The following is a 16656-nucleotide window of genomic DNA, read 5'->3' on the forward strand; positions in this document are numbered from 1 at the left end:
CTTTGATCAAGTTTATCTTCACCTAGTGACGAAAGTCATGAAAAGTTTCAATTACTTTGAGAATTGCTCTGACGCGAAACGGTATGTGAATAACGGCTATATAACGTCCTCTGAGAATGTCTCAATGATTGGATTGAGAGTTTAGATTACATAACCATGTATTGCTTAATCCGAAGTTTTCAAACTTTGTTGATTGAGAGAAACCGGAGGAATTGGCTTTGCCAAGTCCGCGAACCCAGTCAGCGAACTGACGGAAGTTCTCGACCGAGAATTTCTGCAGGGATTTTTCAACAACTCGTTTGCGTGTAAGTCCGCGAACTGGCGAAAGTCTCCTTGCCGAGATTTTCTGCTGAGTTTGGAAAACTCCACCGGTTGTCTTAAGTCCGTGAACTTGTTTGTGAGCTTAAGTGGTTATGATCTAAAGATGTGCTCTGAACATGAAACTTAAATTACTAAGGAATGCTCTATGCAAACCGTGGCTATAAAGTTCATGAGCCGATTCAATCGAATCGAATCATCTATGTTTTAATTGTGTCTTGTGTAGTTACATAAGATCTCATAGCAATTGAACAACTCTTTAACTAGTTCATTTGAGTCAATTGAACTAGTTATGGTGAAGAAGAACACGGTTAATATGAAATGCTCATATGGTTAACCTTTTGGGTTACTATGTTGAACCAACATACACGTACACGTTTGGGCATGGTTTTCACAAACCCAGTAAACGTCTACCCAAGTGTGTGTGACAAGATAAGTTTTCGATCTAACGGTTGAGAAATATTAGCTTGAATCTAAATCAGGTTTTCATCTAACAGTGAATATGGATTTCTTTGTAACTAAGGCAAAACCCTGATTTGAAGGCTATATAAAGGAGACATCTAGCATTATGCAAAACTAATCCCCAAACGTCTGTGTGATACTAGTGCGCTCGCTAGAGTCGATTCTCCTTTAACCTTTGATTTTCTTCTCTAAAACCAGGTTAACGACTTAAAGACTTCATTGGGATTGTGAATCCAGAACGATACTACTTTTATCGTAGTTGTGTGATCTGATCTTGCATCTTATATCGTACAAGTACAATCTTTGATTGGCTTGAGATCGTGAGAGTACTCCGATAGGAAAGATAAAGAAGTCACAAATATCTTCGTCTCACTATTTGTGATTCCTCGACAAACCGCATGTGTATTCAGAAAGGATTGTAGAGAGGTGATTGATTAATGTAGGTTGTTCTTTGGGAATATAAGACCGGATTATCAATTGGTTCCTGTTCACCTTGATTTCAGATCTTAAGACGGAACAAAACCTAGGGTTTATATATGGGAGATATATTTATCCTTTAATAGACTTTTCTGTGTGAGACAGATTTTTTTATTATCAAGTCTGTGATTTTGGGTTGCAGCAACTCTTGGTTGTGGGTGAGATCAGCTAAGGGAATCAAGTGCGCAGTATCCTGCTGGGATCAGAGGCGTAGGAGTTAAACTGTACCTTGGATCGGTGGGAGACCGATTGGGGTTCAACTATAGTCCAGTCCGAAGTTAGATTGGAGTAGGCTAGTGTCTGTAGCGGCTTAATACAGTGTGTATTCAATCTGGACTAGGTCACGGGGTTTTTCTGCATTTGCGGTTTCCTCGTTAACAAAACTTCTGGTGTCTGTGTTATTTCTTTTCCGCATTATATTTTATATAATCGAAATAATACAGGTTGTGTGTTCGTGATCATCAATTGGAAATCCAACCATTGGTTGTTGATTGATATTGATTGATCCTTGGACATTGGTCTTTGGTACCGTCCAAGTTATTCCTTGAATTTGATAAAGACTCGCTATTGTTTTTAGCTTGAGTAAAAATCAAATCAAGAGAGAGATATTAACTCCTTGAGATACTTTTATCTAGATTGAGTCTGTCTGTCTAGTTGATTATCTAGCAAAGTATTTCGGAGTTGGTCCATACAGATTTCTAAGCGAAATATTGGGTGGTGTTGTTAGACCCCCGCTTTTTCAATTCGTATCAGAGCAGGCAAACACATTAATACCTCATTAGTATGTGTTTGTAGCGATTTGACTCTATGGACCGAGGTGTTATCTCTATTAACGTACCACCAGTCTTCGATGGCTCCAATTACTTATGGTGGAAAATTTCTATGGGATATTTTCTTCAATCGCGTGATTTTCAATCATGGGTATATGTGGTTAATGGCTATGATGCTCCCGTTGTGACAGTCGGTGATGTAAACGTTCCCAAACCTATTGGTGAATACACCACTGTTGAGATAACTGTTGCAAAGCAAAATTCCGACGGTTTGAATGCTATCATACATGCCATTACCCCAAATCTTCAGCATCATGTGACAAACTTCACTAGATCTAAAGATGCTTGGAATATCTTAGAAACCGTATTTGAAGGCAACTCCAGTGAAAAGGATGCTAGGCTTCAAAACCTTAATTCCGATTGGGAGAACCTTCGTATAGCAGATGAAGAAACATTTGATGAGTTTAATCACAAAGTGTCTGAAATTGTTGATGCATCTTTTGCATTGGGTAAGACTATTCCTGAAAAGGACATTATGATGAAAATTCTCAGATCGCTGCCATCTAGATACGAGTCTAAGAAGCATGCCATCGTTGAGGGAAATAACCTCGATAATCTTTCCAGAAACACCTTGGTTGGAAAGCTTAAGATCTTTGACCATGAGCATACATCCAAAGTCGGTAAGGATGTTGCCTTTAAAGCACAAAAGAACACTAAATTACTTGTTAAAGGTAAGAGTGTTCATGTCTCTGAGGATGATCAGTCTGAGGATGATTTTTCGGATGAAGATCTTGACAAATCAGTCTCCTTGATCACAAGACAGTTTAGGGATCTTCTGTTGAAGAAAAGTAAACGGTTTTCAAGAGACAAACCTAAGTCATCAGACAAACCTCACGATCGCGTACCTCCTAAAAACATGGATGCTGACGAGGCTGATGATGAGGACATGCCTCAGTGATTTAAGTGTAAGGGTTTTGGCCATTTTGCTAACGAATGCCCAAATCGTAGAAAATACACTGGGAACAAAGGTCTAGCTGTAACACTTGATGAAATGTCTGAAACCTATGATTCCGATGAAGATAGGAAATCAGGTGTAGGGTTTCTTTGTGAAAACATCGATTTTGATACTTGTACCAATACATATATCAACCTCAATGGGTTCGGAGAAGAGGGAAACCCAATCAAGCTGAAAGATTCTTTGAATCCGATAACTGGAAACCATGTCAGTGATGTTTCAGGATCAATTATATGTCTGTCTGCTTGCACATCTCAGATGCGTGAATACTATCCAAGTTTGACGTGCTCGTTTTGTTCGATGAAGGGACACGAACTATCAAGGTGTTACAAATACAAGCACCAAATAAAGCACGCCAGCAAACTTCAACGAAGAGCAGATTGTTTAGCAAGGAAGCTGAAACTTGCTCAGAAGACCCCCGAGGTATGTAGGATCTTATCTTCGTCTAAGAAGTTGGTTTCCAAGGATAGAATAAGACCATTTGAAAAGAAAATATGGTCAAATCGTTTTGATAGACAAAGATCAGAGGATTCCTCCCATGAAGAAAAAGATGGACAAATCGTTGTTCATCGCAACAAAACTTGATTGTGTTGTTGGGAAAATCTTGTCTCATGTGCCTGTTCGAAAAGAGACAAGATTGAGTGTTGATCCAGGCTTCAGAAGAGTTTTTTCTTCTTTTCTTAGTTTTGTTATTGTTTGTCTATCAAATAAAAGAAAGGGTTATTATCGAAAATTCTACTCTTTATAGGGTTTTAGAGTTGGGCGTATACGAACCTGTCAATAGGTTTCGAACCCTACATTCCTTTTTCCTCTTGACATCCTATATAAGACTGCTTGTTGAGTTAAGTGATTCAATCACACAAATCCAGTTGTTTATAACTGTTCTCAAAGCACTATGTCGTCAGATGGAAAGGATGTCAACATGATTGTTAAGTCTTCAATCAAGGATAAAGAAAAATCTCCTGTCTCTAAGTCCCTGAAAAGAAAAAGAAGGAATACAAGAAAACCCAGGGATGTTCCTTCCAACTCTCAGAAGTTTTCCGATGTTTTTGATGAGTTAAAGAAAATAAGAAGAGAGATTTATGAAATAAAGACGTTCGTGTCTAAATATTTGGAAATTCAGAGGACCCTAATTCAACCTCTTCAGCCAAGACAGTTCGTGGGTATTGACACTTATCTCCGTGAACCTTATGTCCCGATGGTTGTCGATAACAAGGAGTTCGGGAATGATAAAGAATTTCTCAAAGGAATTGTTGCCTAGTATGTCTTCTTTTTGGTTTAGTCGGAAGAATAACTAGTGCTTTCAATAGCGATGATTGTGACTACACATAGCTATTTTTGTTTTCATCTTCTTATGTTATTTTTTTAGGTTTATTGGTATTAAATTCTAAAAATATTTGGAGGATAATGTTATTGCAGTATTGATCGTTATGATTTTTTGATATTGCAATTTGATTATGGGATATGTATTGTTTGCGTCCGTGAACTTGAAGTTCCCATATGATGTCAAAAGTAAAGTCGTTCATGAATTGGTATTCGTATTGATGAAAGGACGAATGGACTTTTGACAAATACAAAAGTTATGCCTATGCAATCATGTATTTGATGGAAAATAGGATAAAATATTTTGTTTGACAAGGATAAAGTCTATTATGTCGTTATGATTGAAAATAGAATAGATCCTTGTATGTTATCCAAGGTATTGATCTTCATTGATCCATTTTGTTATGTTTTACCGTGAAGGCTCCATTGTGTGTCTTATGTTGAGCACGATACAACTAAGTCGATTATTTTTATTGGCTTTGTTGGTTGTTCCATAAGATGCTATATGTTGAGCATTCTTGAACTAAATTAATCATCTTGTTCGGTTATTTAGTTGTTTTCTCCGAAAGTCTTCTTTTGTCGAGAAAATCCTTTGACAATTAAATTGATTACTTTTGTGATTAGTTTGGTTGTGTATTCCAATTAGATTAATTATAAGTTCTCTTGTAATTAGTCTAGTTGAGTTTTCATATATTCCACAAGTTCTTGTGTTGAGTATATGAACGGCTATACAAATCATGTTATATTGGTTAGTGTAGGCGTATATTCCGTAAGGTTTTCCTTATTTTGAGTATGTGAACGATTAAGTTAGTCATCTCCGTATGATTACTTTAGTCGTAGCTCCGTAAGTTTACTTATGTTGAGCACCCTCAATTAAATTGATCACTTTTGTGGTTTGATTTAGTTGCGTATTCCAATTAAATTAATCATGGGTTTTCTTGTGATTAATTTGGTTGAGTTTTGGATATAGAAAATCATTTCTATGTTTTTTGGTGTCCAATTAAAAGATCCTTCTTTTCTTTCGAAATTAAGGTCGCTCTTGTTGTTCTTTCGGGAATGACATCAAATGGGGGAGAGTTCTTTTGAACTTGTGCTTAATGGTAATATCTTGCGGGGTGTGCGGATGTGGAATTTTATAGGGGTTATCTTGTATTTTAAAACTCCTTGATGAATGCATTTAGTTTCGGCTTTATGATTGCATCTAAATTAAGTTGGTATGTATTTTTCTTTTAGTCTATGAAATGTCTCTTGTGGGAATTTCATTATGATCCTTTTCTTGTACCTTTGCCAATTTTATTGACAAAAAGGGGGAGAAATATTGTAGTTCACACTACAAATACATATGGTTTTCGGATCATTGTGTAAGGGGGAGTGGTTTCCATGATCGAGATGGAGTATTGACTAAGGGGGAGTGATACATATCACCGTAGTATTATTGTTAAAGTCGTGATACAATTGGACTTTGATGTTACATAATAATACTATGACACTGTATAATATAGATCGAGAAACTTGATTTCTCTCATTGTTATAACTACGGATCTTCAACAACGGTGATGCTAAACTTACAACCTTTGGGATCATTGGAGTACTTGGAAGGACGAAGATTTCAGGGAACGTTGAAGATTAGACTATGGAATAGGAGCCACTAAAGTTTATCTTTTTTGTATTCCATATGTATTAATAGTTTTGTCAGTAAAATTGACAAAGGGGGAGATTGTTAGATCATAGCTCGGTCGACCTCGCATGTGTTGCTATCTCAAGCATGTTTGTCAATGTTAGTGATCAAAACTGCGAGTCTTGATTTCTAGCCTACATAGCTAAGTCTCGGACTAGGATAGAAAAGTGTAGTTGAGCTCAAGGACTTCATGGCGATTCATCATACAACGACGAAGATCTACTCAAGGAACCGTGGAACTTCATCAACAAAAAGGTATGTGGAGACTTGAACTTATCTATCACTCAAAAGTTTATCTCTTCTATCTCCTACTTCTTATGAGACAAAAGTCGTATGCTATATAGACTGGATCATACACATTTGATATTTCGAGCCGAGTATATCTCTCCTATCTATACCTCGAAATCATGTGTTGGTAAAACGTTTCGCTTTGATCAAATTTATCTTCACCTAGTGACGAAAGTCATGAAAAATTTCAATTACTTTGAGAATTGCTCTGACACGAAACTGTCTGTGAATAACGGCTATATAACGTCCTCTGAGAATGTCTTAATGATTGGAATGAGAGTTTAGATTACATAACCATGTATTCCTTAATCCGAAGTTTTCAAACTTTTTTGATTGAGAGAAACCGGAGGAATTGGCTTTGCCAAGTCCGCGAACCCAGTCCGAGAACTGACGGAAGTTCTCGACTCAGTCCGCGAACTGGCGAAAGTCTCCTTGCCGAGATTTTCTGATGAGTTTGGAAAACTCCACCGGTTGTCTTAAGTCCGCGAACTTGTTTGTGAGCTTAAATGGTTATGATCTAAAGATGTGCTCTGAAAATGAAACTTAAATTACTAAGGAATGCTCTACGCAAACCGTGGCTATAAAGTTCATGAGTCGATTCAATCGAATCGAATCATCTTTGTTTTAATTGTGTCTTATGTAGTTAGATAAGATCTCATAGCAATTGAACAACTCTTTAACTAGTTCATTTGAGTCAATTGAACTAGTTATGGTGAAGAAGAACAAGGTTAATATGAAATGCTCATATGGTTAACCTTTTGGGTTACTATGTTGAACCAACATACACGTACACGTTTGGGCATGGTTTTCACAAACCCAGTAAACGTCTACCCAAGTGTGTGTGACTAGCTAAGTTTTCGATCTAACGGTTGATAAATATTAGCTTGAATCTAAACCAGGTTTTCATCTAACGGTGAATATGGATTGCTTTGTAACTAAGGAAAAACCCTGATTTTAAGGCTATATAAAGGAGACATCTAGCATAGTGCAAAACTAATCCCCACACGTCTGTGTGATACTAGTGCGTCGCTAGAGTCGATTCTCCTTTAACCTTTGGTTTTCTTCTCTAAAACCAGGTTAACGACTTAAAGACTTCATTGGGATTGTGAAGCCAGACCGATACTACTTTTATCGTAGTTGTGTGATCTGATCTTGCATCTTCTATCGTACAAGTACAATCTTTTATTGGCTTGAGATCGTGAGAGTTCTCCGATAGGCAAGATAAAGAAGTCACAAACATCTTCGTCTCACTGTTTGTGATTCCTCGACAAACCGCCTGTGTAGTCAGGAAGGATTGTAGAGAGGTGATTTATTAATCTAGGCTGTTCTTCGGGAATATAGACCGGATTATCAATTGTTTCCCGTTCACCTTGATTTCATATCTTAAGACGGAACAAAACCTAAGGTTTATCTGTGGGAGATAGATTTATCCTTTAATAGACTTTTTGTGTGAGACAAATTTGTTTATTATCAAGTATGCGATTTTTGGTTGCAGCAACTCTTGGTTGTGGGTGAGATCAGCTAAGGGAATCAAGTGCGCAGTATCCTGCTGGGATCAGAGGTGTAGGAGTACAATTGTACCTTGGATCGGTGGGAGACTGATTGGGGTTCAACTATAGTCCAGTCCGAAGTTAGCTTGGAGTAGGCTAGTGTCTGTAGCGGCTTAATACAGTGTGTATTCAATCTGGACTAGGTCACGCGGTTTTTCTGCATTTGCGGTTTCCTCGTTAACAAAACTTCTGGTGTCTGTGTTATTTCTTTTCCGCATTATATTTTATATAATTGAAATAATACAGGTTGTGCGTTCATGATCATCAATTGGAAATCCAACCTTTGGTTGTTGATTGATATTGATTGATCCTTGGACATTGGTCTTTGGTACCGTCCAAGTTATTCCTTGTATTTGATAAAGACTCGCTATTGTTTTTAGCTTGAGTAAAAATCAAATCAAGAGAGAGATATTAACTCCTTGAGATACTTTTATCTAGATTGAGTCTGGCTGTCTAGTTGATTCTCTAGCAAAGTATTTCGGAGTTAGTCCATACAGATTGCTAAGCGAAATATTGGGAGGTGTTGTTAGACCCTCGCTTTATCAGGTGGACTCCGCAACCTTTTGGGTTAGGGTACACAACAAATTTAGCCAAGAATTTGGAAATCCTAATGGAAGAAGTGTTCAACAAGTCCATGATAGGCACCTAGTCATCGAAAATGCGATACTTGCTTATTTAGCTATCCAACCTCGGATTTTTAACACTCTCCCCTTCAACTTGTCCATTGAACAATTTGTAAGTATTTTTTTGGTTTGTTTTACGTAACCCACGTTATTTTATCTTTCAATGAAACACCACTAACAAATGTAAGTTTGTTTTTGTGTTTTTGTAGCACGAAGTCGTGAAAAAGCGCTATTTGGAGGAAAAGGGGGAAGCATTCGCATTCGATGCAAGCTATCACTTCTTGGTATAAAAAATCCCGGAGGATCTCCCGGACTTCATGGATCGTGTATCGTCTTCGGAGGAAGATTGATGGTTTTAGAAGTTTTTGTATAGGTTTTGTGGGTAGACCTCTATGTAAACCCTCACGAGACTATAATTCGTCCACTAGGATCGCCTAGGGGTTTAAAGGCTTGATGCATGTGCTAAATTCATCCTGCAATAATAATGGAATGAATGAAAAAAAATCGTATTAAAGGAAACAATCGGTTTATATATGTAATATGTAAAATCCGATTATTAAAATCGGACTACACATGTGGCAACATTAATGGATTATAGATGTCCTCTGTTAATTTGGAACACCAATCCAGAATCGGTTTACAAGTGCATGAACGTAAACCGATTATGAGTACTGCTTACGAAAAAAAATCTAAATGTTTGATGTTATGAAGCACTTTCTAACATTAGTTAATCTCACATCCAAAACATAATTAAGCCCTAATATGATTAATTAATACTAATTAATCAGGATTAAAATAGGTACTTGAGTAATTATTTTGATAAGAAGTGGTGTGAAGGTTATTTCTAATGACATATTTTGATAAGGAGTGGTGTGAAGGGTTAAATTAAATGCTATAGGCCCCGATTTAACCAGATTTTGAAAATGTATTTTGTGCTAATTTTTTATTTGATTTGTCGAACAATGTCTATCAAATCATTATTCTGATTACTAATTTTAAATAGTTTATTTAATTAATTAACTTTAATTAGATTAATTATGTACTTTTGGCCATTAACAAAGAGTAGAATTCTCGTGGGTTGGACCCATATAACACTAGAAAAATCAAACAGTACTTGGTTTTTTCTTCTTCCTTGCACGGCTACTGCTGCTGCTTCTTCTTCTTCTTCTTCTTTCCTTACAAATTGGAAGAAGTAGTTCAATCAATCATTAAACTTCAGTATACAGTCTCTGTTTTTGTCTCTCTGTTGAAATCAGTCTATTGCAAAATCATTAAAAGAAACGCTGATATGGAATCTCTATCGCCCGTTTCTACATCAATCGTGATTCAACCGAAGAATCCACTATTCCATTTCCAACGACAACGGCAGACCAGAATCTTTCACTCATTATCTTTTCCGAGAAAAAACACCAACTTTTTCACTACCAGAAGAACCAGAGATACTTGTTCATTTGCGGTATCTGGTAATAATAACAGTGGTGGAGGATCTGAAGAAAAAGAAGAAGAAGAAGACCTGGAGACGGCACTTCATTTGGATGGAAGTATCCCAAGTACTTCTGATGAATTTGTAAAGCAGGTTTCTTCCCGTGCTTATGATATGCGGAGACGTCTTCATCAAACCTTTGATACCAGCAGTTATGATGGTATTATCTCTCTCTTGATTTTAGGGAATTTTGATGGTTGTTACTGAAATTAGGTCAATTTTGGTCATAGCTGGTTTTAAATTGATTTATTTTTTACTCCAATTTAGGGTTTGGGAATTGTTACTACTTGTGTAGGAGAAGTGGGGCTATTAGATTCAAATTGTTGATCGACTATCTTAAATTTGGTACTAGGATTGCAATTATCTTGGTTTCAGAAGCTGAACATACTTTTTCTCATTGTTATACTGAATTTTTTCTCATTTAGTCCTTTGCTCTACAGTACCCTGATTGGGGATTTGACAGTGTATGCTTAATCTTCTTGTGTTTGAATGCACGAAAGTATTGATATTCTAATGTGTATGGAGGAGAAGTGCTGTATCCTTTAACAGAATTGCTTATATATCTGCTCACGTTCTTCTCATTCCTCAGTATTAGAGGCAAACCCATGGCGAGGAGCTTCGAAACCTGTTTATGTACTTACTCAGAGGGAGAACCAGTTGTGTACAATGAAAACTCGAACAAATCGCAGGTTTGATATTTTATTTGTAATTTGATTTTCACCTTTACAGTAACCAAACTTCTCATTGGCGCAACTAATATATGTTTATGTTCCCAGCGAAGTTGAAAAGGAGCTTGGGTTATTGTTCTCCAAACAAGGGAAGAGTCGAACTGAAAATAAGACAAAGCAGTCAAGAAATGGCACAAATTTCCGCATGGTAGTTGAGGATGTTCGGGAAGGAGTACTTGTAAGTTAAATTAGCTGATTAATTTTATCTGATTATGCTTGCTGTTTACATGCACTGTGTCCAACGTGACTAGGATCTGCTATCTTATGTATTCTGCTTATTAATTAGTTATGATCGTCCACTAATTTAATACTTCTGTCGGTATATCTTTGTAAAAGGTTGTGACATCCTAAATACAGTAGTTAGTTAATACTTCTACCAAATCCTCAAGTTGGTCAGTTCAGATGGCAACTCAGATAAAGAGAAACTTGAAAAACTTCTGCTTTTGCCCAGCATGTACTAATTAGGGTGTGGCAAATTCAGATAAAGAGGTATCTGAATTTGGAATGGTTGCTGGAACATTTTTCTCTTATATCAAAGATCATATGGATTGTTAGGCTGGAATTTCTTGATTGCTAATGCCCACTTTATGAGCCCTTCCTGTTCCTTTGGACTCTTATACAGTTCGTTCTTCTTCACTAAAGTATCTGTTGCTACAGGTGTTTGAAGATGAGAATGATGCTGCAAAGTACTGTGACTTACTACAAGGCGGAGGCCAAGGATGTGAAGATGTTGTAGAGATTGATGCATCCTCGGTAATAGTCATAGAAACTCTTGGAAGGATTCCAACTTGATTCGCTCTCTGGATATGCCTGATTGCAGCTTCATCTTTTTTGTGGCTGCAGGTGTTTGATATTTGCCAAAAGATGAGAGCCCTTGCAGTCCTTTTTCACCGTGGAAGAACACCTCCATTACCAGAGAGCCTTCAACTCAATTTAAAGGCCAAGAAACGATCCCTTGAAGATCAAGAGGACTTGATATGATCACAGATCACAGCATAACTGTATAATGTGTATATTGTTTATGTATATAGTAACTCCACTGCAGATCTGCTATCATAAAGCTGATTAAAGAAATTACTTCCCACTCTGATGAAAATGTACTGTATAAAATGTATCCATTCTCTTGTCTGTTAATATAACAAGGCTCCCTGCCTTTTCATTTGTACTGTTAATAAATTGGTATTCTTACCATAATTAAGACTGGTGCATAGCAGATCAGAAGGATTATGTAGCTCACATGTCAGAACACTCTTGCATGCAGGATGTGCGGCCATACAGGGCATACCCTGCATCTCCAATTGTTTTATGCTGTTTTTTTTTTGTTGTGGTCTGAGTTTAGCCTGTAAATTCGGAAGTATAGATGTGCTATTTTTAGCCGGAAAAGAGTATAAAGAAGAACAAAGCTTGCCGAAAGCAATGATTTGGTTATTTTCAACTGAGCTAGCATTACTGAGAGAGAAATTTAATCAACAAAAAAGAAGTAGAAAAAGAAAAATTAAAATAACAAATTCATAGAAAATCAAAATAGGTGATTACAACTTTGTTTATCAAACTTCAGCTGATCAAAAATCCTTCTAGCTAATCTATATCATCCCTCTGGTTCCTACGATACGAAAACAAGTGGTAGAGATTTCCCTTAAACCCACGCATCAAGACAATACCCAACTTGAACGAAACAAAAGCATCTAAGCATGCATATTGTATCTGTCTTTATGTTAATATAAACTCGCATCCCATCTACTTAATGTAACATTGTTCGGCTTTGGTAGATCTCGCCTTAGAACCGTAAATGCCAAACCCTTCAAACCGGTCCCCTCAAGTTCTTCAAAATCCAGTTTTTCTGCCGCCAATGTTCGAAGATCAATTGTTCTTGCAACTGACAATCCATAATCTTCAAAAAGTTTATCGCCATCTTCAGCAACTCCAACTCCAACAAATATGAATTTCTCATTTTTAAGAAACTCGTGAAGTGACGCAGGAATGTAATCACGACATGCGAACTGGAATATAAGACATTGGTGACCAACGCAAAGTTGTAATACAGCTATCTTGTTTCGAGTACCACCTTTCTCAAAGTTTACCCTCCACTCGCAATCCAGACCCACAACCAAATTATTAAGTTTATCATGGAAGTCATAGTAGATTTTCGATATCCATTCGTCGACGATGGAAGCAGTCTGGGTTACGACTGTATAGATTCGATTGTTGTAAAAACTGACCATGTACGTATGATGTGTGGTTTGAGAAACATCAAGCTCTCTAATACTTGTATTGACACCATTGCTGCTACTGCTACTGGCAGTATTACTCTTGTTGTATCTCGAAGTAACAAATGGGGTTATTGGCTGGTGAACTAATGCCTTGATCGAATTGTGAAAGAAACTACTTTAAGCCAGAGAACAAAGGAATGAATGACTACGAGAAGAATACACATTCAACCTTTAAAAATCATCTTTGTATTTATAGCCGAGTCTAGTGCAAACTTTAGTTTCAAGTTTAACCAAGGAAACCAATACAACCCGGAATAAGGAAAGGTAATTATTTACAGACTCCCCCAGAAAAAGGAAAAACCGAAGAAGAAGAAGAAGAGGATAATAGGAAATTCCGAAATTAATCAATACAAGTTGTGGGAATTGATATCCTAACCGGCTCAGCCGGGGTGTTAACAAATTGAGGTCTCAAACAGCACTTAGTAAACCAAATCTGGTCCAGTTGATTAAAACGGCCTGATTTGGAAGTGGAACATGGTACTAGTTCCAATAACCAAATCAAATATTAACCCTTCAGTCTCTCGTGACGGGGCTTCAAAACTTAAATTGCAATTCATTTAGGCTAATAAAACTGAGGGAAAATAATAAAATTTGTCTCGTGTACACCTGGATTAGACCATTCAAAAGTATAAACAGTGATCCCTAAGTCTCACATCTAACTGCTAGAGGGGCTAAACATAAGAGATGCACCATCCAAAGAATCATGCAATAAAAAACACAAGCAGCAAAACATGATAGCGAATATTATATATTGACCAACATCAATTGACAGAAATGAAATAGCGAAGAAAAGATGCAGAAGAATAAGAGAAACCTGGCCAACATCCAATTAACAAGTTGAGCTGTTTTCTCAGTGAAGCTTTTCTTTTATTTACAAGGTACAACAACTAGAGTGGATGATCAATTTTTTCGCCACTAGACGAATACCTGCAGACTGCTGATAATCATATACATCCAAAGAGAAGAATGCATCAACAAATGTTCCTGGAGTAAATAAAGAGTCTAACTCTGTTGCATCAAATTTGCTAAACACAATTCTCTGAGGGTTTTCAGCAGTTTCTTTGTGGTATATCTCAGTGGCGTAAATGGCAATATCCCCATTTGTTACTGTTGGTATGCTGTAGGCACAAAGAAAACAACAAATGCAATTCAGAACAATCAAATAAGTGCATGAAACAGAATAAAACAAGCTCATAAATGTAAAAACTTACTGAAGCCGGACAGTTGGCGAGTTCATGAAGCTATTTTTTCTCATAACAACAGGTCTCCATTCAGAGTTGCTACCCGATTCCACAAACAACCTTTGTGCATGATGGTCACAATCATCAAGAACTTTACATAGGCTAAGAGAACTGTCCAGGACAATGTTCAATCGCGGACGACCAGCGCTGTCCAGGAACTTTGTACTAATACCAAATCGGACTCTCAGCTTTGAACAGCAAAGCTGTAATAAAATGTCTTTGTGGAGTAGTTGTATTTTTTGAGTCCCTCGGTACAATTGGTAAAAAGATGCCTTAATAAAAGCCAATGATACCTCATCAGGTTCTAAAAACCCTGCATAGCCGCTACAACCCTCAGACGGGATACCATTAGAAAACATCTTATGATCTGGTAGGTCAGACTTTTCTACCATAGCTGCATCCTGTTGTAGAGGTGCCGCTACGACTTGATCAATAAGAAGGCTCATGTTGAAGGGGTCTGGGTTGGTTGAGTTTTTTCAACTAGATTGAGAGGCTCAGACTGAATGTTCCCAATCAAAGGGGATGTATGACTCATTGGCACCAGAACTGACGAGAGGCTATTGGTATTAAAGGTTCTTCCTTCAGGAGAAGCTTTTCCATTACTGCGGCTTCTTGTACTTGGAGAGACAGAACTATTTGCAAGTACATCCGGCAAACTCGATTCCTATAAGATTTATATAAGTCAGTACTGGACCAGAAACCAGATGTCCAAAGAGACAACTGCACAGCTAGTTGTCAAAACAGAATTAGCAAAGAATCTAAAGCCAGTAAAAATTACCAGGAATAAGACTGTGGCGCAGTACTTAAGAACCTCGAGGTTCATGCGAACATCATCCAAGCTCCTGATACATCAACAAAGTTCAGCATGCATTTTGGTGTAGCAAATTCCTCTAATTACAAACTAAAACCTAAAATGCTTCTAATTTCAATATCCGTGGTCACCATCAACATCAATCAAACGTATTTCCAATGGTTGCCTCATTGTACAACATGATTTCTTTTTGCTTTTCATTTGTATCTTTCTTTGCAGTACTGATAGTTGGTTAAGAATAAACCTATGTTCAGCATACTAAATTTGTGCACTTGACAACCTAAAAATGCATAGTTCATGCACCAAATCACTATAGCAAAATAAGGAAGAGCTCAATGCTGATTTAGAACATTGGCAATGTACTTAAAGCAACCCTAAATCTCATTTCTATAAGAGATCACAACAGCTACCTGTGTGTTTGTTGTCCAAGCCCAAAATATGCCGCCAGGGTAGCCATCTGCATTCAAAAAACACATACCCAAAAATACAAAATGTTAAAAACTAACTTGATTCTCATTCTTCCTTTCAAACTTCAAACAATAACTGAACACCTCTTTAAGAACACAAACAAATACTCCAAATCCCTAAAGGCAAGAACTTTAATCGAAAATAAAACGAACATGTAATAAGCAGCAGTTAAAATTCACCTTCATATTTCCAGCCCTCCTCCCAAATTTCTGGGTTAACAACACCAATGAATCAATTGTTCCTTTCGGCTCCGGTGGTGAACGACCGATACCCGCAAATGCTTCTCGGATTCGAGCACAATCAAACCTCAAGATATTATGACCAGCCCAAACCCTTCCTACAAAATCAAATAACAATCAAAATAAAAATCAACAAACTAATAATACACCTAAAAAGATAACAAACAAAAAAAATAAAATGAAAACTTTACCATGAAGGATGTCATAAATTTGATCGGCAACATCAAGAAAAGTAGGGGCAACAGAAACAGCATCTCTAGTAATACCATTACATTTAACAGAATTAGCAGAAACAGCAGAGAGATCACTGGGTTTAATAAGAGTTGAATAATTTTCAAGCTCAACTAGTTTTTGGGGGCATACTAAAATAGCACCAAATTCTAATAATGCAAAACCTTGACCTGCTCTAAATGGAATTGTTGTTTCTACATCAAAGAATACTATTTCTGATCTTTCTTCCATCTCATCCATCAACCAATTAAATTAACACTTGAAGAAATTTTATGAGAGAAATCTAATTTAAGAAAGTAAGAAGATTTGGGGGAAATGAATAAGGGTTTGGGATTTGGATGGGTAAATAACATCCCGCCAATAACTTGTTTCTGTAAATATGCTATTCCTCTCTGCTAGGTTACTTCAACGAGGGTTCTACAAACGTGACAGACATGCCAGGTTTTGTCTTCTTTTATTCTTTGGTCGACAGAGAAGGCTAAACTTTGAGCCCGGGCCCGATTCGAGAAGTTCTTTTTACATGAGGGAACTCTTTTTACATGAGCAAACTACGAAAAACGTATACTTACCTGGACGGGGTCTACCGATGATCAAGAAGGTTCATGGCCTAGGTTAGCGACCTCCATTACACACTAAGGAGGGGTGTTCGCCTAAGATCTCCCCAAAAGCAAAGAAGAAGAA

General features: G+C 37.2%; 2 protein-coding genes and 2 pseudogenes across 2 annotated transcripts; 2 read left to right on the top strand and 2 right to left on the bottom strand.

Annotated features, from left to right (window-relative positions):
- The first annotated feature begins 9615 nt into the window (after positions 1–9615).
- LOC113281712 lies at positions 9616–11931 on the top strand. The gene is made up of 5 exons (XM_026530519.1): positions 9616–10147; positions 10577–10676; positions 10764–10893; positions 11373–11468; positions 11559–11931. Exons 1-5 carry the CDS (start codon positions 9793–9795, stop codon positions 11694–11696), a joined length of 819 nt encoding a protein of 272 aa, XP_026386304.1. The 5' UTR covers positions 9616–9792; the 3' UTR covers positions 11697–11931.
- Positions 11932–12430: 499 nt separating this feature from the next.
- On the bottom strand, positions 12431–12937 carry LOC113279115 (Werner Syndrome-like exonuclease). Its single transcript, XM_026527823.1, has one exon. It carries the CDS (start codon positions 12935–12937, stop codon positions 12431–12433), a length of 507 nt encoding a protein of 168 aa, XP_026383608.1.
- Positions 12938–13717: 780 nt separating this feature from the next.
- LOC113281713 lies at positions 13718–16383 on the bottom strand (annotated as a pseudogene).
- Positions 16384–16536: 153 nt separating this feature from the next.
- Positions 16537–16644, top strand: LOC113285086 (annotated as a pseudogene).
- The last annotated feature ends 12 nt before the right edge of the window (positions 16645–16656 follow it).

Source organism: Papaver somniferum, chromosome 5, assembly GCF_003573695.1.
Source record: "Papaver somniferum cultivar HN1 chromosome 5, ASM357369v1, whole genome shotgun sequence".
NCBI classification, from domain to species: Eukaryota; Viridiplantae; Streptophyta; class Magnoliopsida; order Ranunculales; family Papaveraceae; genus Papaver; species Papaver somniferum.

What these genes read in the sequence shown, in the direction of transcription:
- LOC113281712 (XM_026530519.1), top strand. Translation starts at nt 9,793, where the DNA reads ATGGAATCTCTATCGCCCGTTTCTACATCAATCGTGATTCAACCGAAG. An exon ending in TGATACCAGCAGTTATGATG is followed by an intron (nt 10,148 to 10,576) that starts GTATTATCTCTC and finishes CTCATTCCTCAG; the next exon opens with TATTAGAGGCAAACCCATGG. An exon ending in AAAACTCGAACAAATCGCAG is followed by an intron (nt 10,677 to 10,763) that starts GTTTGATATTTT and finishes TTATGTTCCCAG; the next exon opens with CGAAGTTGAAAAGGAGCTTG.
- LOC113279115 (XM_026527823.1), bottom strand. Translation starts at nt 12,937, where the DNA reads ATGGTCAGTTTTTACAACAATCGAATCTATACAGTCGTAACCCAGACT.